This window comes from Bos taurus, chromosome 15 (genome assembly GCF_002263795.3).
Source record: "Bos taurus isolate L1 Dominette 01449 registration number 42190680 breed Hereford chromosome 15, ARS-UCD2.0, whole genome shotgun sequence".
Classification (NCBI taxonomy): Eukaryota; Metazoa; Chordata; class Mammalia; order Artiodactyla; family Bovidae; genus Bos; species Bos taurus.
The window spans coordinates 14,265,419-14,290,817 of record NC_037342.1 but is presented as its reverse complement, the minus strand read 5'-3'; the positions used below and the strand labels follow the sequence as shown (position 1 = coordinate 14,290,817).

Sequence of the window (25,399 nt, the reverse complement as noted above, 5' to 3'; positions counted from 1 at the left end):
GAAATGTAAGTTTCCATGTTACTCTTTCCATACATCTCACTCTCTCCTCTCCTCTCCCCATGACCATAAGTCTGTTCTCTATGTCTGTTTCTCCACTGTTGCCCTGTGAATAAATTCTTCAGTACCATTTTTCTAGATTCCATATATATGTGTTAGAATACAGCATTTATCTTTCTCTTTGATGCTGATTTTATTTGTTTACAACCTTCCAGAGTCATTGGACAGGCATTGGACATAAAATATCAATTTTATTATTGCTCCATTAATAATGCTAATAAAAAGGATAATGTCACACATCTTTTTTTGGCAGAGGGGGGAGGGACAATGGAACCCCAACAACATATTTCAACAGTTGAGCAAGAAAATTTAACAGAATGATTTCCCTTGTCTCCTGCAAAGGCCCATCTTTCTCTCAATCTCCTTGACTCCCAAGAAGGACTGTGTAAATATGCTCAGTGAGACTGTGTTTACCTTGTTCGGTGTTCAGCCAGCCTGGCTGACCAAATGCCACACAGCAGGCCAGGCAAGGGTTTACTGTGCCTGAGAATTAGGCGATGTTTCTCCAGGATTTGGTAGCTGTTGTGGATGTGGGATCTTAATACAAACTTTCTAAGTGAAGTAAAGAATGTTGAAATGAGACAAGTCAACACTTCACTAGTAGTAGAAGCTTCCCAAAGAATAAATTTGCCCATCAGAACTTTCTGTGATAGTGTATTGTTGGTGACTGAAACATGATTTCATACAAGAGAACCACTTCGGAATTTTTTAAGCTATTTTTTTTTTAACACATGAAATTATACACGATACAAAATACTTGTCTTACAAGTTGAAAGCTTTACAGTTATGGGTACAGTTACAGTAATGCAAGTAATATTAGTGCATTCACTTAGAACAGAGTTATCTGTCTTCATTGGGCTTAACACAAAGCCAAGAATGAATTATTTGCTTAAATTATTTTCTAGTCTTTGAATTTAAAAAAAAAGGAAAAATTACTTCTACCTCATGGATACTGTGTCAGAATGATAAGCAGTGCCAACAATTAAGAAGTCTGGTATTTCTGTAAAAGGGAGATTGCATTCCCATAGCCTTTAAGTTGTAAATCCTGAAGTTTTGGCTGCAAATGTCTATCAAATCATCATTATCTCAGCTTACATCATCTTTGGTAATAGGCTGCCAACAAACAGAAACTATAGACTACACCGTTTTTTTCCAAAGAATCCTGTATTTTAATGAATAGCTGAATAAATAGACATTAATTATGAAATTCACATTAAGATAGAAGAAAATCCAAACATTCTGATTGCTTTATCTCTTAAATTTGATATCTACTACAAAAACATACTATTTATGTTAGGGTAAAAATAAGCTGAATCACAGGAGTGTAACTGGGACGTGCTGGCAGATATATATACAGTAACATGGAGGAGCCATAAAACAAAGTGTTTGTATGTACATAATTCTTCCGTACTTTTTTGCATGGAGCAACACTGATTTATAAAAATGGGAAGACACACAGTAGACCACATGCAACAAGGACCAATACACTGTGCACAGCAGAATAATCAAACAAGACGCAAGAGCTGTGGGTTTAAAAAAGGATTTGGGAGCAGGGAAAAAAAAAGGAAAGAGTTGAAACCTGGAATGCTTTCTTATTGAGGTTTCAGAATATAAATTTGTCTAACAAGCCTCTTGATAGTTTTCAAAAGTTCCCACTTGACCATCTAGGGTGAAGAGTAAGAGCTAAAAATAAACCATCATATTATACAAAACTTTGTATATTAGCATACAAAAGGTAACAATTTACTTTTTGTATAAAATATAACCTTTTGATAGTATATTTATTTCACATATGTATAAATATAACCCAAAGAATATGCTTTAAGTATTTCTACCAAAATATTCTTTACAAAAGTTTACAAAACAAGTAATTTATTTATATTTACAACCTAGCACAGAAAAGATTCTGGGCCAGTGATGTTGGTATTGTGTAAAAGAAAGAGAGTGCTTCTAGACATTTTAAAGATCACAAGAGGGCTTTGCAGAACTTTCAAAATGTGTTCTTTCTAGAACAAGTATCTAAAGAGTTATTGAATGATTTCAGTTAAATATCTTTTGATACTTGAATACGTGAGTGTATAACTAAACAGGCTAAAGATAACCTGTGTTCCTCTGTAATGAGGAAAATGATAGTAATATTTTGCATACATCCCAAATCAGCATACATCTTCCCCATTTTACAGCTGATCTGTTACAATTCAGCAGGAACTCTTTCTCTGATACAGTGCTCTGCCCTGAGGGAGAAAACCTGGATATGGAGGGCCCATCTAGCATGTGGCATGATTCATCACATCAGGGACAACAGAATGAGCAGACTGCTACTGACAGATCACATTCTATTTAGTTATTCAGCCAAATAATGTGTCTAAATAAGGCCAGATTGGTTTTTTTTTTTTTTGTCTCAATTACACTTTCCTTCAAACCCTATGAAATAGATATGTACCCACCATCCCGAATTCTGACCTTTTGCTTCTTATCTTCAACCAAAACATGACACTTTATAATTTCAGTTTTGGTCTCCAAACTTCCTTTTCTTACAAATCAGTCTCTGACCATCAAAATAAGCAGAGCGGGCCAGGTTCGGTTTCACTCAGCGGGGATACTAACCAGCAGGCATCATCAACAATAAGCAACACCTCAGGTTATTTGTGGTTAATACATCTCCTTTAAAGCAATGCCCAGGGGAGTGAAATCTGATGCAGACTGGTATGCCCTAATATTTCAGTATGATTAGGACAGACCATAATTGAAGCTTAAGATTCAGAAACTGGGTTCGGAAACCGGTTGTGGAAAAAAGTTGACCAGCTCTGTGTTCCTGTTCCTCACTAGACACAGCATCTTGCTAAAGTACAGGATAGGTGGGAAAACTGAAAAAGTGAGGGATGAATCTGGGGAAGAAATTCTAGAGTCCACTGGACTAGTAAGTTTTCTCTTACTTAGGACACTGGTTACTCCAAACAAATCTATAACATTTCAACCTACCCTGGAAGTTGTAAGAAACCTAAATGAAATGACGGAGTGGAGAGGTTAAACCACACATACATCTGTTGGAGCAGATTAAGGGATTTGTTGTTTGTTGCTTGGAACTAGTACCTCTGCATGACATGGGGTTCAAACAAGCTACAAGTTCTATTACTTTTCTTTCAGGGAGAAAAGGAGCTTGGGAAGCCTATTTTACACAACTAATTGTACATCAACATCATCGTTCTGTTTGGATAAACTGGATACTGTCCTGGGGTTTAGACAGGCAAAGGTGATCCCAATGTTTTACTTCCAGGTTTGAAATTTCAAACAAGCATTTGGACCAAGACGTTCACCACTACAGTTACTTTCTGCTTTCCATTTTTAAGCCAAGGTATCTTCCTAGAGTCCAACTAAAAGGCAACAGTTTGGCCTTTCCAGAGTCCTTGTAAAATACTGCCTTCTGCTGCTTGGAGTTTGTGAACTGTCTCCCTCTTCTCCTCTAGGAATTGTTCCCCAAGATTTCATCAAGATTGATGTCTTTCATCCAGTCATCATTACCAGGCTCTGTCTTCAATAAAGAATCGATGAAATCAGCATCACTGTTTAGGGCAGGGCCCATGTTATCAGTCTGCTGGTTGAGAAAGTCAAAAGCTAAGTCGTTGCCATGGTCAGTTCCTTGAAATGCCCTGGAACTTTGGTTGGGTGAAGGAAAACCGCCGGCTGCCAGGGAGGGTGGCTGGCTGACTGTCCTCGACTGGCTCAGCCCTGTCCCTGCCTGGTTCATAGTCGGCAAAAGCTGTGTGCTTAGCTGATTTGGTCTGAGATTCAGACTTCGGAGCGGACCCATGTTTTGTCCATTTAGTGTCTGGCTCATCTGGTTCATGGGTCTCATTTGCACTGCTGGTGTTAACTGATTAGAAGGAGCCACTGCTCTCTGGGAAAACTGCTGGCTACCTACCGCCTGTTGCAGTGACTGGTTTGGAGCATAGGCTGTAGTCGTGCCCGTGGGGAAGCGCACTCCTGCAGACTTCAGCGCCTCCTGTTGTTTGGCTGTTGCCTCTTGAGAGGCCCAGTTTGGCGTTGCTGTGTTGGATGTGATCATTACATTCGACGTTCTCTGTGCTGGCATGCTGGCCATGCTGTGGGTTAAATTTGGTCTTAATTGTTGCGAATTGCCAACAGATCCAGCTCCAAAAGTGGCCACGTTATTATTATTATTATTACTGGGCCCTAAAGTGGGTGGCCGTGGCATCAGAGGGTTGTTTTGATTTGCTATCAGTTGGTTTGGGTTTCTTGGTTGGGTCAGTTGATTCATTCCTGAAGTGACGCTGTATGTGCTGGGTTGGCTGCAAGGCAGGTTCCCATATATCCCTATGTTCTGAACGGCTGTGGGTAAGGACGGCATTCGTGTCCCGTGAGAAGTAGACATGAGGCTGGAATTTGGAGTTAAGATGGTGTGTGTTGAAACTGGGTTTGCCAAAGCCTGGTTAGAGTTTAAACTCACTGTTGATGAGCCACCTAAGAAAAAGAAGATAATTATGTTAGTTCAAAACAGCAGGTTATCTCCTCTCTTACAGCAGTTGACAATAGCTTATCAGCTCTGAGACTGCCTCTGGGTGTAAGAACAAAGTAAGAGAAATAATCATCACAGCATACTACATAAAAGGAATAAGACAGCTTTTGTGGGGAAGTATCACCCTAAGTTATCCCTTGGTCAAGAGTTTACACATTATAGAAAAAAGACTGAAATAGAATGGTTCTATTTTTTAGACTTTACTCTCCTGGAAACACTGAGGAATGATAGTCAATCTTCCATTTTGAATTACCTTTACTCTGTTTCAAGACCAAAGACTACATCGTTGACTTCCCAACTGTTGTAAAATCCATGCTACTGGTTACCCCAGGGTCCAAATTAGAACACGTGGATGTATCTTATACATGGCTACTAGATCAATGGTCCAAATCTTTGGCCTTGAAAATCACGTCCAGTTTTCATCTTTATCATCCCCACTCAAGAATTTGCCACAAGAAGGGTAAATTCCCATCTCTTCAAACATTTGGAATTGAGTGTAATCCCTGCTCCAGTGATTATTTCCATACAGAGAATAGTCTGTTCTAGGAGGTATAGTTATCATGGCATTGTTATCCACACACCATGAGCTACTTCCACTCATGCCATTTCCTTCTCATATGATGCCCTTCTTACTTCTCCAAGCCCTATCTTTTCTTCAAAGGCTCAGGCCAAGGTCCAGGCTCCTTCGTTAAGCTTTCCCTGATATTCCAGCCTCCTCTCTCAAGTAGCGTTTGCTCTTTCTTTCTTTTTTTTTTTTTTGACAGCATAGATTCTGATTTTTATTTTTATTTTTTTGAAATTTAGTAATGCTTATCTTTTTTCCAGTTTTTCTTTTTTTTGTGTGTATATATATGGCTTTTATTTTTTTTTTCTAATTTTTATTTTATTTTTAAACTTCACACAATTGTATCAGTTTTGCGTTTGCTCTTTCAAGTTTTACGTAGCATTTAGCTTCTGTACTGGGAAATCCATGGAGCTGCAGTTGAGGCTACATCAATGCCTGTAAATAAGGATTGAATGTGGGGCTGTTCAATCACAGCCTGCTAAATAGGGAGGCTCTACCTATCAGATAGTGATTGATCAATACACTGAAATCTTCCTGGCTTGGGGAGGTTAAAATCATCATGGGAAAGACATCTTGAGAGGTAAAAATGGAATGCCAGAAGGGTAAATAAACGTGCCTGCTAGATGCTAAGTTCCCTGAGAGAAAGAATTTTTGCCTGTTTTGTTCACTATCATATTCTCAAACTGTAGTGGATGGTGCATTCAATTGATAATTATTGAATGAATGAATGAGACAATGAAACAAAGCTATAACTTGGAAATCAGAGATACTGAGAAACAGATAATTAGACACATATGAAAATCAGAATGGCAGTGTGTGAAAAGAGAATGGCTGCAATTATAACCTGAGGCTACCCTCTACTGCTTGAGGACAGCTAGCATGGTACACACCCTGAAAGACAGAAGTCCTTGCTGTTTGTTTAAAAATACCTGCTGCTAGACTACATTCCTCTTGAAGCAGGAGCAGTCTCTTGTGTCTCCTTGTATCTCCAGGTGTAGCACAGGGCCCTGTGTGTGTTTGCAGGGTAGTGTTTAATGAAGAGGGATCAGAGTCAGATAGGAGATACTTGGACAATAACTCAGAGTTCACAGGATGCTAATGCCATTAAGCAATATCATCTTGGTATCTGGAGGTTTCATGAAAAGGCAATTTCCATTATAGAAATGCTATGGAAACACTTCAGACTCTTTAAAAATCACTCCCTGTAGATGCCCCCGATTTTAACAATATGCTCTGAAAAGGTTTGTGAGTAGAGCTGTGGTTTTTTTTTTCCCCCAAAACATTTATTGTTAGGGTCACTTAAGTAGCAAACATCTGCGGTGACATTAGCATAGAATCAAGTTTTCAAAAATTCAACTTAATTCAGTTTTCCAAAGGTGATAGCCTGTAGGAACAAAGTCTAGGATGATGGTTATAGAGTGAACATGCTGTATTAAGAGGACATCTTTCAAAAGTTGATATATTTGGTTGGTGTTATTAAGTCTTTTTTTTTCTTTTCAAAATTTGTACCCTTTATTTAGGTTACTTTACACTCTTAAAAATTATTCATTTATTTATCAAATTATTTTTTAAACTGGAGTATAATTGCTTTACAGTATGTGCACACACACGTTAGTATTTATTAAAATTTATTAATTATTTATCATTTAAAGTATCTTTTAAATTGGAGTATAAGTGCTTTACAGTGTTGTCTTAGTTTCTGCTGTATGACATGAATCAGCTGTGTATACATATATCCCCTTCTTCTCAAGCCTCCCTCCCACTCCCCCATCCTACCCCTCTTGAAAGCTATATTTTTAAACAATCAGAAAAGAGAGAATTTCCATAAAGATCACAAAATATTAATCACAGTTACTATTTAGAGGCTCCTGATATGTGGTAGAAATTGTTCTAGGTGCTTTTCATACAGCATTTCTAAGATTAACATCTGGCCGAAGTGACTATTATTGTCCTGAGATTGAAATAAAGAATGTTAAAAGAGTTTGTGTTGTGCTTGATGTTTATTTCATTCTTAGAAGACATGGGAAATACAGCACTCTAGTGCAGTGATTCTTACCCATTTGGGAGTTAGCAGCTAGACGCTAAGGATGCCTCCCTTACCAAACGCCCATATACACTGTGGAAGAGACTTAGAGGTCGAAATAACCAACCTCCATGTCTTCCTTAGAAACACAGCCTTCATTTTGCAGCAATGTGTCCAGCTGAAAAGCCACAATTTGCAATCTTCTTTGCTGATGGGGTCAGGGTGGGGGGATCCATGTGAATAAATTCTGGCTAAAGGCAGAAGTTACTAGTTGAGTATCCCAAAAAAACCTACTTTTAAAAGGGAACCTGATTCCTTTGGAAGGCCATTTTACCTTTTCCCTTCTTTCATCTTTCTACCTGGAATATGGACACGAAGCTGGGTGATGTGGTAGCCACCAGGCAACCCTTACAATGGAAGCTACATGCTCAAGAAGGCGGAATAGAAAACAAAGAAGCCTGGACCCCTGACAACACCATAGAGCCACCAGCCAGCCTCTCCCTGCTCTCACTGGGAATCTCATATGGCTGGGAAAAGAAAAGCCCAAACATTCGCTTCGAATGTGACATAATATTTCAAAGTACGCTTAGCTTACCCCAAGCCCACTGGTGGGCTAAGAAGGCTGTGGTATAAGAAGCCATGCTCCAAATAAAACCCATCTTGTCATTCAACCTTCTTGAGGAGAGACTCAAACAGAGAATCCTGGTTTTGCCCTGAGGCAAAGCAATCTTAGAGAATGGAATACATATGTCCCATTCCTGACTTTAGTGGAAGGAGGCAATCTGGTGCATTTGAAGGAGTTTAAATAAACTAGAACGATATATTGATTACTACACTTAACAGGATCAGAAAATAGAAATGAACAGAAATATTCACAGCCCCTCCCTCTTTAGAGCATCTCCTTTATGGTTTCCTGGACAGATGAAGGTAACAGGTACAGCAGAGAGAATCTGGGACACTCAAGGACAAGCTTAATTTACATGAGAAGGTACAGAGTTCTGGACAGAAAAGACTGGAATAGATGCTGACTAGGAGAAAGCAGGGGCCACACAGGCTAGGTTTGAGAGAGGTTTTTTAGAGTTCAGAGAGTGGAAGGAGAGAGATTTTAGGGGTAGTATCTGTCATCTATATTGTATTGGGAGATCCTTTAAGAAGTTTTGCTTTATATATACAGCAATTTAGTTCAGTCACTCAGTCATGTCCAACTCTTTGCGACCCCATGAACTGCAACACGCCAGTCCTCCCTGTCCATCACCAACTCCCGGAGTTTACCCAAACTCATATTGTTCAAGTCCGTGATGCCATCCAGCCATCTCATCCTCTGTCGTCCCCTTCTCCTCCTGCCCCCAATCCCTCCCAGCATCAGGGTCTTTTCCAATGAATTAACTCTTCGCATGAGGTGGCCAAAGTACTGGAGTTTAAGCTTTAGTATCAGTCCTTCCAATGAACATCCAGGACTGATCTTCAGAATGGACTGGTTGGATCTCCTTGGAGTCCAAGGGACTCTCAAGAGTCTTCTCCAACACCACAGTTCAAAAGCATCAATTCTTCTATGCTCAGCTTTCTTCACAGTCCAACTCTCACATCCATACATGACCACTGGTAAAACCACAGCCTTGACTAGACGGACCTTTGTTGGCAAAGTAATGTCTTTGCTTTTTAATATGCTATCTAGGTTGGTCGTAACTTTTCTTTCAAGGAGTAAGCGTCTTTTAATTTCATGGCTGCAATCACCATCTGCAGTGATTTTGGAGCCCCCCAAAATAAAGTGTGACACTGTTTCCACTGTTTCCCCATCTATTTCCCATGAAGTGATGGGACCAGATGCCATGATCTTAGTTGTCTGAATGTTATATACATAGCTTTATATATACATATATATATCAAACCCAGGTTTGATATATATATATATAGCTGCACAAATCTTAGTTGCAGCAGGCCAACTCCTCATTGAGACGTGGGATTTTAATTCCCTGACCAAGGATCAAACCTGGGTCCCAGGCATTGGGAGCCAGGGGCCTTAACCACTGCACCACCAGGGAAGTCCCTTGCTTTATATTTTACATGTAACCCACTTTTGGTATTTTGAGAGACTTCCTAAAGACGTAATTTGCTTTTCAATTATTTTTTGGTAATAGGGCTATTTGTCTTAGGGAGATGAGCCCAAAGTGGAGACAGAAAGATTGGACTCTATGCAAATAACAAACGGGACCATGAGGGTGAAATATCTGCTTATCTTAACACTGTCTGGGTCAAAATACACTGTTGGGAGAAGAATGGTTGAACCAAGCATTTAGAAAATATTTATGCTTTTTAGACTTTCAGAGGTAATCCCAAGAGCAGTGAAAACCCTGAATGAGGAACAAAAATAAGTTAGAAAAACTTGATGCTTGGACTAAAAAATAGTCCAATTTGGTCCTGATTGAAAGTTAAATGGGAGCTAGAGAAGGAGTCTAAGAAAGATGTTACAATTAAATATGAAATGAGGAAAGGAGGGAATATTAACAGCTGAACAGTCTTCTTCTTTTCACAGTTAGGAATTTTATTAATTTTTAAGAACACTTACCAGAATACTGAGCAGTTGGTTGCATGTTGCCCACATTTCTTCTTTGGTCTTTATAATCTGGTGGTGGCCTTGTCAAATGTCTGTTTATCTGATCTTGTGGAGCAATTTTCTCCTAGAAAACACAAATGAAAATATAATAAACTGCATTGTTAGTTTCTCACTTGTAAAAATGTATAGATTGTGATTCAAAAAGGTAAGAATATTATTATTCAAAAGGTAACAAATTCTGAATAAACACTGTTACTCAAAAGGTAAGAACAATTTTGCAGTCATTGTTAAGAATCATGGATCTTAGTTGGTTTTTTGTTTTGTTTTGTTTTCATGTTTCAAGCCAGTGGCGAATCATGGACCTTATTTAGAGACTGATCTTTTAGATTTCAATTTCCTTCATAAAAGTTTAGTTTCTACCTCTGGTTAACATTCAACATGTGTTTTGAGTCTAGTAACTACTCTCATTTTCTTTACTTTGCAATTAGCTTTCAGAGAGGACAGATTTTCTGTGACTTCAGAGATAGGTATTTCTAGTTTTGTAGCACACCTGATATATTTTTTGTACTTTATGTACTTCTGGTCCCACCATGTATGGAAGGTATAGGAATAAGACTGTCAGGTAAAATGCAGGACACTCAGGTATTCTGTGTTTTTATTTGCTAAATTTGGCAACCTGAGAGATAGGAGGAGATAACCTATCAGATAACTGACATAGGCATTCTGTGCATATTATCTCACTTTCCCTTTCATAAGGTTGATTGCTGCTGCTGCTGCTGCGTCGCTTCAGTCGTGTCCGACTCTGTGCGACCCCATAGACGGCAGCCCACCAGGCTCGCCCGTCCCTGGGATTCTCCAGGCAAGAACACTGATCCTACTTAATCGATAAGGAATGGAAGTGTTAGGTAGGAAGTTAGGCCTGAGGGGTGGCCTGGCCAAGAGGATGCAAGCTGATCTCTAAAGCCCACCCCAGGCACGCCCCAATGCGGCACAGGAGAATTCACAGATACGCTACAAAATAACCAGAGACGGGTCCAACTCCTGCGCATGCGCCCTACGCAGCCAGTAGATTTAAAAACTAACCAGTGGGGCTTCTCCAACTCCTGTGCATGGCCACTGATGCACAGTTGTGTTCTCAAGTGACCTTAGGCAGCCGGGAGCCTATTAAGGATTCATAAATAGTCTATATACACATGCATCTGATTATAACAGGCTGAATTATGGGAAGGACAACCTGTTGTTACCTAACTCGCAACTGTCAATCAAAACTGTCAATCCACGCTCACCTAAATGAATATGTAAAAGCCGCGACTTTAACAACCTCCCCCACCCCGCCCCCACCTCATCACTCTGGTCCCAGTACCTCTCTTGGCTTGGCCCACCTCTCTCTTGACGTTCTTTTTCTGCTCTTTCTATTCTTCCTTCAATAAACTTGTTTCGGCCATGGGTAAGACCTCAGCTTCTCCTCTGTGTCTTTACCAAGGCCCACCGAGGGAGGGTCCTCTTCGACCTCCCCAAATCCATGAACAGAAGCTTCCTTAGGTTGAGTAACTTGTCCAAGATCACACAGTAGCAGAACTGAAACCCGATCCTGAGTCAAAAACTTAGGCTTTCTGATCACATGATACAAGGGTTTCTTGCTGCTTCGTTTCTCTGCCAACCCATTCTCAGAATCCAGACATTTCCCAGATTCCCTTCTTTTCTTCTTTCTGGTATGAGCCCCCTTTAGATCTTTAGAGTAGGTGAGTTTGGAGGTGAACAGAGGAAATAGGGGCATTGTTTTTATATTAGGCCAAGTGTTCGACGCTCGGTAGTGTCTGAATCTTTGTGATCGCATGGACTGCAGCCCATCAGACTCCTCTGTCCATGGAATTCTCTAGGCAAGAATACTGGACTGAGTTGCCATTCCCTTCTCCAGGGGAACTTCCCAACCCACCGATTGAACCGGGGTCTCCCGAGTTGCAGGCACATTCTTTATCATCTGAGCCACCTGGGAAGGCCCATATGAGTCCAAAGAATACCACAAATGTAGCAGGGAAGAACAAATCTAACTCCATGTTAGCTCTGCTCCTTTTTCCTTTAAACTTTGTGCTCTGTTGGCTGTGCTTAGTCATGATGGCTCTGCACCTTCTGTAAAAGAATGTTGCCTAGAGCCTGAAATATACAAGATATCCCATTTTCCGGATGCTGATCTTTAAGAGTCCATTCATATAGAGATAAAAAATTGCAGAACAGAGAATAACATCTGTCTTGTTAGAGGTTTTCAGGAACATTGTCACCTGACCTACCTGGACAGTTGCAAAAACAAAGAATTGGGACACTGAGACATTTGCCATAACTGACCACTCCCTCCCTCACCTTGCCTTTAGAAGTGCTTTGCTGAAAGCCTCCTGGGGTTTTGGAGTGTGGGGGCATGAGCCGCCTGTCTCCTTGGCCCTGCAATAAATCTTTCTCTGCTCCAAGCTCTGACGTTTTGTGTTGCTCGGACTCACCGTGTGTCAGGCACATGGATTCGCGTTCAGTAACAGGAACACACCTGCTGGGTTTACCATTCACTGGAGGGAGGATGAAAACACATCATGAGGGACAACCCAGTGTCCCAGCAGAACTGTAGTAGAATATTACAGGATTGGGGCTTTGATTAGGTGACTTAGGGAGGGTCTAAGGAAGAGAGGATTTGTTCTAGGTTGTAAGCTATCAGAAAGTGAGGTCGATTCTATCACTGAGTAAAGAACTATTTGTCGTGCATTCAGCAAAAGACGGGAAATTTTCCTATTTTGTGAGTTGCACAGTGACCTTGTTTGTGTCAGTTTGTAGACAAAATTATGAAGTGGCCTTCTTTTGTCTCATTTTATCATGGTCTCAGAGCAATACTGTCTGAGCTTCGTATTCTGTAAAATTGTTTAAGTCCAACAGAAAAGAAAATAGCCTGACTGTGAGTTTCATATCAGTTCTGGACATCAGGAAATGCTTTTGTCTTTCTCAGTATGGATCAGGAAGTTTTTACAATGTTTCACTGCAACTTTACATGAAGCTCAAAGAATTGAGCTTTACATGAAGCTCAATTTTTCGAAGATAAAAATAATTGGCATAGGTTCAGTTCAGTTCAGTCGCTCAGTCGTGTCTGACTCTTTGCGACCCCATGGACTGCAGCATGCCAGTCCTCCCTGTCCATCACCAATTCCTGGAGTTTACTCAAACTCATGTCCATCCAGTCGGTGATGCCATCCAGCCATCTCATCCTCTGTTGTCCCCTTCTTCCGCCTTCAATCTTTCCCAGCATCAGGGTCTTTTCCAATGAGTCAGTTCTTCGCATCAGGTGGGCAAAGTATTGGAGTTTCAGCTCCAACATCAATCCTTCCAATGAATATTCAGAACTGATTTCCTTTAGGATTGACTGGTTGGATTTCCTTGCAGTCCAGGGGACTCTCAAGAGTCTTCTCCAACACCACAGTTCAAAAGCATCAATTCTTTGGCGCTCAGCCTTCTTTATGGTCCACTCTCACATCCATACATGACTACTGGAAAACCACAGCTTTGACTAGATGGACCTTTGTTGGGAAAGTAATGTCTCTGCTTTTTAATATGCTGTCTAGGTTGGTCATAGCTTTTCTTCCAAGGAGTAAGTGTCTTTTAATTTCATGGTCCTGTCACCATCTGCGGTGATTTTGGAGCCCAAGAAAATAAAGTCTGTCACTGTTTTCATTGTTTCCCCATCTATTTGCCATGAAGTGATGGTACGGAATGATATGATCTTAGTTTTTTGAATGTTGAGTTTTAAGCCAGCTTTTTCACTCTTCTCTTTCACTTTCATCAAGAGGCTCTTTAGTTCATCCTTTCTACCATAAGGGTGGTGTCATCTGAATATCTGAGGTTATTGATATTTCTCCCTGCAATCTTGATTCCAGCCTGTGCTTCATCCAGCCCAGCATTTCTCATGATGTAGTCTGCATATAGGTTAAATAAGCAGGGTGACAGTGTACAGCCTTTATGTACTCCTTTTCCAATTTGGAGCCAGTCTGTTGTTCCATGTCCAATTCTAACTGTTGCTTCTTGTCCTGCATACAGATTTCTCAGGAAGGTAAGGTGGTCTGGTATTTAAGAATTTTCCATCTCTTTAAGAATTTCCATAGTTTGTTGTGATCCACACAGTCAAAGGCTTTGGTGTAATCAATAAAGCAGAAGTAGATGTTTTTCTGGAACTCTCTTGCTTTTTCCATGATCCAGCAGATGTTGGCATTTGATGTCTGGTTTCTCTACCTTTTCTAAATCCAGCTTGAACATCTGGAAGTTCTTGGTTCACATACTGTTGAAGCATAGGTTGGAGAATTTTGAGCATTACTTTGCGAGTGTGTGAGATGAGAGCAATTGTGTGGTAGTTTGAACATCCTTTGGCATTGCGTTTCTTTGCAATTGAAATGAAAACCTTTGCAGTCCTGTGGCCACTGCTGAGTTTTCCAAATCTGCTGGCATACTGAGGGCAGCACTTTCACAGCATCATCTTTTGGCTCAACTGGAATCCCATCATCTCCACTAGCTTTGTTCATAGTGATGCTTCCTAAGGTCCCCTTGACTTCACATTCCAGGATATCTAGTTCTAGTTGAGTGACCACACCATCATGGTCATCTGGGTCATGAAGATCTTTTTTGTACAGTTCTTCTGTGTATTCTTTCTACCTTTTCTTAATATCTTCTGCTTCTCTTAGGTCCATACCATTTCTGTCCTTTTTTGTGCCCATCTTTGCATGAAATGTTCCCTTGAAATCTCTAATTTTCTTGAAGAGTTATCTAGTCTTTCCCATCCTATTGTTTTCCTCTATTTTTGGCATTGATCACTGAGGAAGGCTTTCTTATCTCTCCTTGCTGTTCTTTGGAATTCTGCATTCAAATGGGGATATCTTTCATTTTCTCCTTTGCCTTTAGCTTCTCTTCTTTTCACAGCTATTTGTAAGGCCTCCTCAGACAATCATTTTGCCTTTTTGCATTTCTTTTCCTTGGAGATGGTCTTAATCACTGCCTCCTGTACTATGTCAGAAACCTCTGTCCACAGTTCTTCAGGCACTCTATCAGATCTAATCCCTTGAATCTATTTCTCACTTCCACTGTATAATCATAAGGGATTTGATTTAGGTCATATCTGAACGGTTTAGTGGTTTTCCCTACTTTCCTTAATTTAAGGCTGAATTTGGCAATAAGGAGTTCATGATCGGAGCCATAGTCAGCTCCCGGTCTTGTTTTTGCTGACTGTATAGAGCTTCTCCATCTTTGGCTGCAAAGAATATAATCAATCTGATTTTGGTGTTGACCATCTGGTGATGTCCATGCATAGAGTCATCTCCTTTGTTGTTGGAAGAGAGTGTTTGCTATGACCGGGGCATTCTCTTGGCAAAACTCAGTTAGCCTTTGCCCTGTTTCATTTTGTACTCCAAGGCCAAACTTGCCTGTTAGTCCAATTATCTCTTGACTTCCTACTTTGCATTCCAGTCCCCTATGATGAAAAGGACATCTTTTTTGGGTGTTAGTTCTAGAAGGTCTTGTAGGTCTTTATAGAACCATTCAACTTCAGCTTTTTTGATGTTATTGCTTGGGGCAAAACTTTGGCTTATTGTGGTATTGAATGGTTTGCCTTGGAAACAAACAGAGATCATCTGTTGTTTTTGCGATTGCATCCAAGTACTGCTTTTCAGACTCTTCTTGACTGTGATGGCTACTCCATGTCTTCTAAGGGATTCTTGCTCACAATAGTAGATACAATATAGTTACAGAAAAATCAATAAATAGAAAAGAAAACCTTGTAACAGATGGGTAAATTAGATGGAAGTCAAATGTGGGCTACCTAATTTAGAACCACTTAAACCATGTATTTCTCAGTTTCCCATCAAATTCCAAACCTTCTAAGTTGAATAAATCAACTATAAAGGGGAAAAAAAAAAGTGGCTTTAAAACAACAACAAACCAAATTCAAATTCTTGTTTCAAAGGAGAAAGACTTGAAAGGCTCAGAGGGAATTTGGGGCATCAAGTAATTCATATAAAACACAATTTTGATGAGCTAAGTGTAAATGAATCAGAAACATATGGATTACATTTCTTTTAAACATGGGTTTACAAATTAAGGGAAAAAGTGGTTGGTGAAACTCTTTCTGGTTTTGCCCAAACCCTAAATGTTCAAGAAACAGCTTGAGATGTTCCATGAACCCAAATGTGGCAATATTCAACCATTCCTGCTGTAAACTATTGTGCAAGCTGAGAGTTTTGATTTTTATGCCAAGCATGGGACTTTCTGAAGTCTTCTCTTTTTCAGAAGCATCCATCCTATTTTCTTATGTAATTAGGTGTTTCTGTTTAAGAAAACAGAATTCATGCACACACACATGTGATAATTAGGCCCTTGGTTCTCCATTAAGGACTAGATTTCAAATCTGGGTTTATTTTTGTGTATATTCAACCTACTTATTGATGTTTTGTTCTCCTGAGGGGTTACTTAGGTTATTCAAAGAGTAACATATAGTAACATATGTATCTCTGGAACCTGAGTTTCTTAAAGTACTTGTTCACAAATGAGCTAGAGTTCATGGCCTTAAACATGGGCTGTGATAGAACTGCCATCTTGTCACCTGATGGTGCTCCCTTTGTGGTGAAGAGCAGCAAAGACAAGACTCCAACACTGAATGAAGACATCTCTGTTCGCAAGAGAATGACATCCCCAGTCTAAGCAAGTGGAAACCCACAGGCCACCCCTGTGAATTATTTCTGTGCAACATGAAATTTAACTTCACAACCAGTGTCTCATATTCTGATATCTTGAACCCAAAAAGCGAACATAGAAATCATCTTCTGTGGCCCATATCTGTCTTGCTTCAGTTTTGCCATCTCAAAATGTAAAATGTGGATAATTCTAGGACCTCCCTCAAACTCCCCTTGAAAGGATTAATCCTTTTAATTCTGTAAAAACTCAGCATGGTGCCTGGCACAGAGTAGGTACACAAGACACGTTGGTGATTCTGATGCCCGTTGTTAACAAGTTCTACTCATCTCTCTTCTTTGTGTCTCACTGGTGGGAGAATAATAGAGAATAAGGATAATACACTTTTATGAGAAAAATGTCTCCATTTAGGCGCCTATCTAGCCTTGCCAACTGACTGCAAATGACTACAAAGCATATGCTAATGTAAAGTGGCATCAAAGACGGTTTCCTCCTGGATATGCTAAAAAGCACAGGCACCCTCAATGGTGGCCAAACAAAAAGAAATGTGAATGGCTGATAAAAATCACAAAAACAGCAGCCTCATTCCCATTCATCTCCCATAGCTTATGCCCCTGCCCTTTGCACCTGTCCCAGTGGTGACTCAACCGGGGCTCCATGGGAGCTAGGATGGGGCCAGGACAAGACCCTCAGGGGATATCTCCTTGCCTTTTAATGAGAGCTGAAAATCCAGAAATTCAGCCTCTGCCTGCTATCAGTCAACAGATTAGTAGTGTTGATGGCAACGATGAACGTGTACCCAGTGAGCCAATCTTAGATTATCTGTTTTTCTCATCTACTGCCCTTATTTCCAAGCTGTATTGTTTATGAAGATCATCGAAAGGGAGGGAGTGGGTAGGAGGAATGGAGTTTTCAAAACTGTGATTTATGGTAGAAATTAGTTGTGTCATTTAGCCATCTGGTCAGTGGTTCCCCTGTACCTTAGGGCAGCACTCAAGTTCACCTGTAAGTTTATTTCTCACTACTCCTTATTTGAGTCAAACACATTTATTTCTCACTATTTCTTCTCACATGCTCTGGACTCTAAAATTAATTCCATTTTGTCATGTCTTAAAAAAAAGATTGTTATATTATGATTTATACTTTTCACTATAAATTAAATATTTCATAATACAGTCTCAAACTAACCAACAAATACACACATTAGGCTATACCTCTTGGTCTCCAGCCACCCTCCCGACCCAGGGATCAAATCTGTAACTCCTGCATTGTAGGCGGCTTCTTTACCATCTGAACCACCAGGGAAGCTCCCCAAAAAACCAACTCTTTGGGACCCCATGGACTGTAGCCCATCAGGCTCCTCTGTTCATGGGATTTCCCAGGCAAGAATACTGGAGTGGGTTGCCATTTCCTTCTCAAGGGAATCTTCCCAACCCAGGGATCAAACCTATGTTTCTCTCATTGGCAGGCAGAATCTTTACCACTGAGCCACCTGGGGAGCCCTTTATACCTTTATTATAATGCAAATCAAATCTGAATCAAGTACTTATTTGTTGCTAAGTTACTTCAGTTGTGTCAGATTCTTTGCCACCCTATGGACCGTAGCCTGCCAGGTTCCTCTGTCCCTGGGATTCTCCAGGCAAGAATACTGGAGTGGGTTGCCATGCGTGCCTCCAGGCGATCTTCCTGACCCAGGGATTGAACCCACATCTCTTATGTCTCCTGAATTGGCAGGCAGGTTCTTTACCACTAGTGCTACTTGGAAAGTGCCTATTATGCTGCAAATCAAGTCTGAATCAAGTACTTGTTTAAAATGCTTTGAAGTCCTCCCCATTGCTTTTCAGACAATGCAAATTCTGATTTGCAAATGCCTCTGGTCTCTGATCTCTGGCCTCCTAGCCTTTCATTCCCTATCTGTGTATACATGACCTCCCTCAGCAAGCCTAATATGTTGTATTACTTTGAGTCTTGGAATATGCTGGTTCTTCTGGTTGGACAGTCCCCTGTTCTTCCTTCCATCTCCTTCTTCACCTTCAGATCTTCAGTAGCTATAACTTGCTCTCTGAAATCATTTCTGGTAGTTCCCACATCACAGTATTTAATCATATATATTACAATTGCCTGTTTGACACCTCCAGAAGGCTCTAAGCTCCTTAAGGACATAGACAGGGTTGTCTTGTTTATGGCTGTAGCCCCATTGTGAATTAGTAAATATTTACTGAAGAATTACAGCCCTTATTACACCTGGGTTTCTGCTCACTGCAAAGCTCCTTGAGGATAAATTTGTCCTTATTTTATTTTCTGTGTACCTTAGCTCTATCAACCTGGAGATGGTTAATTTTCCTCTTTCTTCTTTAATTCGGCCAAACAGTTTGAAGGGAATCAAGAAATCTGGAGAAGGGGTTTTGGTCTTAGGAGGAAGGAAGGGTTTGGATCAGTTGTTGAATATATGAGTTTGAGAATACAGAAGGGACGAGCAGATACTTAGGTAGTATGTGAGCGAGAACGACCTTGCCTTTAAGGTGAAAGTGAAAGTGAAGTCGCTCAGTCGTGTCCAACTCTTTGTGACCCCGTGGACTGTAGCCCACCAGGTTCCTCCGTCCATGGGATTCTCCAGGCAAGAATACTAGAGTGGGTTGCTATTTCCTTCTTCAGGGGAATCTTCCCGACCCAGGGATCGAACCCAGGTCTCCCGCATTGTAGGCAGACACTTTAACCTCTGAGCCACCAGGGAAGCCCAAGCCTTTAAGGTAAAGCCACTTAAATGTGAGGAAATGGGAAATACACTTTCAGTTTCCTTAAAAAAAAAAAAAAAAAAGAAAGAAAGAAAGAAATCTATTCTGAGATACTTTATTTTGGAAGCCAAATTTTAAGTTTTGGAACTCCACACTGGCTTTTAAAGCTGCTTTGAAAACTCTTTTATCTCTAAAATCAGTTTGGATTTGAGTTGATTAAAGTTTTGTCCCTATTTTCTGCCCCTCGGCACTGTGGAACAACACTGGTTTCTTTTTCCTGATTCCAAGGCCTATGTGGTGGTTCTGAACATTCCTGGGCTGGGCAGGGCTAATCAGCCCAGGTGCTGTGGATTCCAACTGTCCAGCACCTGGTAAATCAAGTTTTTTTTTTTTTTTTTTTTTTGCCCTGTAGCACTTTATGTATGGAATTAATCTCTCTTACAGTCAAGACACCCTGGTCGCTGTGCCATAGAGGGACACAGATACAAGGGCAGCAAGTAGAAATGGAAACTGATGAATTCCCTCTGTTGGGCCAACAGGTATGCACGGTAGGAATTAGGAGAACATTTTACCGCATCAGCCAGCATCTGCTGCTGGAGGAGAAGCTGCTGTTTCTGCTCCATGATCTGCCTCTGCAGAGTCTGTTTCTTTCCCATCAATTGCTGATTCAACAGTGATTGCTGGGAGTTCATGTAACCACTTCCAGTGTTTGGATTTGAGCAGGGGTTGGGACTTGGACTGGGGCCCGCGTTCTGGCCTACCACAGAGTGTTGATCCTGAAAAAGAGAAAGGGAGGGGGGCGGAAAGCTACTGTGAATTAAAAGAAAAAAAGTCACGCCGAGATCATAAGCTTAGATTCCAAACATTTTTCAGCTTGTTAAGATCAAACAAGGTTAATGGGTTGGAGATCAGAGAATCGCTTTTTAAATGTAGGAGAAATAATTGCATGTCACAGCAACGAAAGCAGCTGGGTTAATGACATTAGGGAACTGGAAAAGCTCTCATATGACTCTGATGGGGGAACCTCCACATTCCAGAAGGTGTTTATGGAACCTCAAAGAAAATTATCGTAAAAACGTACGGCAAACCTCTCAATTGCTCAGGAACAAACACATCATAAAGTAACAAGTTCTTCCTTTTCCCTAAAGTTAGCCCATATCATGGCTGATCCTGCAATAAACATCATTTCAATTCATGCATTTAAATGTTGGATAACCATTTTGGACAGAAGGGGCCTGGCTTTCTGTGATAAGGAGAACCTGTGAGTTTCTGTTTCACAAACACTGAAAGTTGTTAGGGATTTCACCCTTCAGGGGTTTGTCTCCCTGGTGGCTCAGATGATAAAGAATCTGCCTGCAATGAAGGAGACCCAGGTTCAGTCCCTGGGCCGGGAAGATCCCATGGAGGAGGACATAACAACCCACTCCAGTATTCTTGCCTGGAGAATTTCATGGATAGAGGAACCTGGAGGGTTAATGTCCAGATCTGTTAATTTTCCTCCCTGATCAATAAGACAGGAACTGCAGCACACTAAATGAAAAGAACAATTAGAAGTTATTGGTCAAAGACTCACAGTTGCATATTAAATAGTATTGGTGAACTGCCATTCTGATTTGAGGTATCTATCAATCTTTCAGCATTGACAGGTCAGGACATGCCAGGGCACAAAGCTAAACCCAGCCAGAGATTCTACTAATTCCCAGTGGTGTGTGTGTATAGGATTGAGCTATATACTGTTGGGGTTACAAGAAAACTAGAAAACATAGTCCTCGTTTTGGAGAACTTACCAGGAAGAAATGACATGTTTACACATCAAATACAAGAAAATATAAACTCAAGTTTTAGACAAATTATACAAGTACTAAATCAAAGGATCTGCCTTGCTCCAGAAACTCTGAGGCTGCAGATCAGGTACCTACTCAGGCGATTCTAATGCTCATGGGTCCAGAGAATGCTCTTTGAGAAACACTAGTCATATGGGAGCAATAAAATTCAACTTTCATTCCCACCTGGACTGTGTGAGGTTACAAGAGATTAAAAAGATAAAGCAGCTCCCATGATGTCTGATGAGTGGTAAGCAGTAGGTAATCCATGTGTGGACTTGCCTTCTCTTTCTTTAGTTATCTCTTGAGCTTAAAAAAGAAAAAAAAAAGCCACCAGTCCAAAACCCGGGTATGTGGTCTTGCTTTAGTAATCCCTGGGGATACAGAGTTCACCAACTGCCTCAAGGGCAAAGGGATACAAAATAATTCTAAAATGACCATGTACTAAGGTTTGTTACAGGCCAGTCACTGTGCTTATGGAGCTTCCCAAGTGGCTCAGTGGTAAAGAATCTGCCTGCCAATGCAGGAGACCTGGGTTCAATCCCTGGGTTGGAAAGATCCCCTGGAGAAGGAAATGGTAACCCACTCCAGTATTCTTGCCTGGGAAATCCCACAGACAGAGGAGCCTGAGGGGCTACAGTCCATGGGGTCACAAAGAGTCCAACACGACTGAACATGAGCACGTATACACTGTGCTTAGCGGCTTAGGTGATTTATTTCAATTCATCCTCCTCACAGAACAATGAGCAAGAACTAGTATTTTGCAGATGAGAAATCTGCCTCTGAGAGATCACTTAGCTTTAAGCAGCTGAGGAATATTAAATCAGGCCTGCCTGACTCCAGAAATCCAGTTCTCAATCACTATACTGTCTCTTAGTTGAGACAGGAAGAGATAGAGCTTCATGCTCTGGGCCAAGCCATCTCTCTGTGCAGCAAACGTGTGTTGAGCATTCCTTTCAGGGGTAACTCTCAATCAGGCACCTGGAAAGGGCATGTTTTGGGGAGAAAGGCAGAGGTGGGGGGACTGGAAGCAGCTGGTCCTCCTCACCAGTTCGTGAGAATAATTAGAGTCAACTCTGAGGTAGGAAAGCTATGATAAACCTAGACAGCATATTAAAAAATAGAGACATCACTTTGCCAACAAAGGTCTGTATAGTCAAAGCTATGGTCTTTCCAGTAGTCATGTATGGATGCGAGAGTTGGAACATAAAGAAGGCTGAGTATCAAAGAACTAATGCTTTCAAATTGTGGTGCTGCAGAAGACTCTTGAGAGTCCTTTGGACAGCAAGGAGATCAAACCAGTCAAAACTAAAGGAAATCAACCTTGAATATTCACTGGAAAGACTGATGCTGAAGCTGAAGCTCCAATACTTTGGCCACCTGATGTGAAGAGCTGACTCACTGGAAAAGACCCTGATGCTGGGAAAGATTGAGGGCAGGAGAAGAAGAGGGCAAAAAAGGATGATATGGTTGGATGGCATCACCGACTCAATGGACAAGTATTGGAGCAAATTCCAGGAGACAGAGAAGAACAGGGAAACCTGGGATGCTGCAGTCCATGGGGCCGCAAGGAATCAGACATGACTGAGTGACTAGACAACAACTGAGGTAGGAACATCCTCTGAGCATCTTAAAGGAATGGAACTATTCCTAACACATCTGTGCCCAATGTTCAGTCAGAGCGCTCAGCCTTAAATCTATTGACTCTTGGGAAAGATGGTCTTGCAAGCCACCAAGACTCTCCCTTGGAGTGTGCGTCTCTCGTGTGGATTAGGGGTTCAGCTTAGGGTCCTGCTACTTTGTTCTTTGCTGTGCTGTTTTTATCATCCAATTTAACAAAGCAATCAGTATACATTTACTATGTAATCTGTCTTAATTTCCTTGTATAAAATGAAGGTAATTATATCTATGACCTAAGATTAAGCTGGATGAAATTTAGAACAGTTCTAGGCACTAGATAAATTATAGCAATTAATATTTTTCTTATTTCCCTATCTCTCTATTTGTGTGGAGCAGAGATGTTTTAGAAACTGTTGCTTTTGTGAAGGAGCTTGTGCTTCACGAGCACTTGGACTGCATGTGTATGTTCAGCGCCCATCATTTTATAAACACCGAGGCCCTTGTGCTCTGCAGGTGGCCATGCTCCCCACTATTCTTATTTTATTACTTGCACCCTTTCCCCCCATTTCTATTAGTTATCTGGCCCATGTGCGCATTTGAAGTTAAGATCTCTGGCTTTAAAAAAAAAAAAAAAAGATCTCTGGCTTTATATTTTAAAGAAGACATATAGATGGCCAACAGGGACATAGAAAGATGCTCAACATTCCTCATTATTAAAGAAATCAAAACTATACTGTGGTATCACCTCACACCAGTCAGAAAGACCATCATCAAAAAATCTACTAACAATAAATGGGAGAGGATGTGGAGAAAAGGGGATCTTCCTACACTGTTGATGGGAGTGTACACTGGTACAGCCCCTGTGGAGAACAGTTCTTAAAAAGCTAAAGACAGAGTCACCATTGATCTGGAAGAGATGAAAATTCTATTTTGATGGGTGATTTTAATAATTTTATTTAGCAAATATGATTAAGTACCTATTATGATTCAGGTACTATGTTAAATGTAAATTGTACGAAGAAGAATGACCTAATTTATTGTGTATTGATTGGAAGTTAATTTTTTTTTACAAATCCATGAAATTAAAGGGAAATTAATATAATTAAATGACTTGGCTGTACTGGTAAGTGGAATGTGAAAGTAATTATGAGAACTTATTGTTGTTGATTTCAGCATTGTACTCCATGAAAACTGTTTTATTTTTTTTTAATTTTATTTTATTTAACTTTACAATATTGTATTGGTTTTGCCATATAGCAAAATGAATCTGCCACAGGTATACATGTGTTCCCCATCCTGAACCCTCCTCCCTCCTCCCTCCCCATACCCTCCCTCTGGGTCGTTCCAGTGCACCAGCCCCAAGCATCCAGTATTGTGCATCGAACCTGGACTGGCGACTCGTTTCATATATGATATTATACATATTTCAATGCCATTCTCCCAAATCATCCCACCCTCTCCCTCTCCCACAGAGTCTAAAAGACTGTTCTATACATCAGTGTCTCTTTTGCTGCATGAAAACTGTTTTAGTAGAAATGTTAAATTAAAAAAAATAATTTGAAAAGATACATGCACCCCAATATTCATAGTGGCACTATTTACAGTAGCCAAGACATGGAAATAGCCTCCATGTCCATCAACACTTATATGGATAAAGAAGATGTGGTATACACGCATGCACGTGTGCTATGTAGCTTCAGTCGGGTCCAATTCTTTGCGATACTTTGGACTGTAGCCCATCAGATTCCTCTGTCCATGGGATTTTCCAGGCAAGAATACTCAAGTGCCATGCCCTCCTCACGGGGATCTTTCTGACTCAGGGATCAAACTGGCATCTCCTGTGGCTCCTGCGTTGCAGGTGGATTCTTTCCTGCTGAGCCACCTGGGAAACCCATGCATGCATATATGTACACACACACACACACACACACACACACACACACACACACACAGTGGAATATTACTCAGCCATAAAAAAGAATAGAATTATGCCATTCACAGCAACATGGATAGACCTAGAGATTATCATACTAAGTGAAGTAAATCAGACAAAGACAAATACATGATACACTTATATGTGGAATCTAAAAAAATGATACAAATGAACTTATTTACAAAACAGAAACACATTCTCAGACATAGAAAAAAAACTTATAGTTACCAAAGGGGACAGGAGTATGGAGAAAGAGATAAATTAGAAATTCAGGATTAGCAGATACTACTATACATAAAACAGATAAACAACAAGGTCCTACTATAGCATAGGAAACTATAATCAATGTCTTGTAATGAATTATAATGGTTTCTATAATATCTTGTATATCAGATCAGATCAGATCAGATCAGTCGCTCAGTCGTGTCCGACTCTTTGCGCATACATAAAACTGAATATGTATGTACATAAAACTGAATATATATATAAATGTGTGTGTGTGTGTCTGTGTGTTAGTCGCTCAGTTGGCGTCCGACTCTTTTCGACCACCATGGACTATAGTCTGCCAGACTATTCTGTCCATGGAATTCTCCAGGCAAGAGTACTGGAGTGAGTTGCCATTCCATTCTCCAGGGGATCTTCCTGACCCAGGGACCGAACCGGCAGGCAGATTCTTTACCATCTGAGCACCAGGGAAGCCCATATGGGTATATATGGGTTTATATATATAAATATATATATAAACTGAATCACTTTGCTGCACACCGGAAACAAACGCAACATTGTAAATCAACTATAGTTCAATTAAAAAAAGATCTCTGGGACTTCCCTGGTGGTCTGGTGGTTA

At 40.6% G+C, this 25,399-nt stretch overlaps 1 protein-coding gene across 2 annotated transcripts in view; it reads right to left on the bottom strand.

The window, feature by feature from the left end:
• Positions 1-758: 758 nt before the first annotated feature.
• Positions 759-25,399, bottom strand: part of MAML2 (mastermind like transcriptional coactivator 2) — a 402,023-nt gene continuing 377,382 nt past the window's right edge. The window contains exons 3-5 of one of the 2 annotated variants that reach the window (XM_024975283.2): positions 19,749-19,952; positions 9,749-9,860; positions 759-4,539 (exon numbers count right to left, since the gene is read on the bottom strand). In XM_024975283.2, the coding sequence (XP_024831051.2) occupies positions 3,521-4,539; positions 9,749-9,860; positions 19,749-19,952 (1,335 nt within the window). In that variant the 3' untranslated portion in view covers positions 759-3,520. 2 annotated transcript variants of the gene reach the window in all.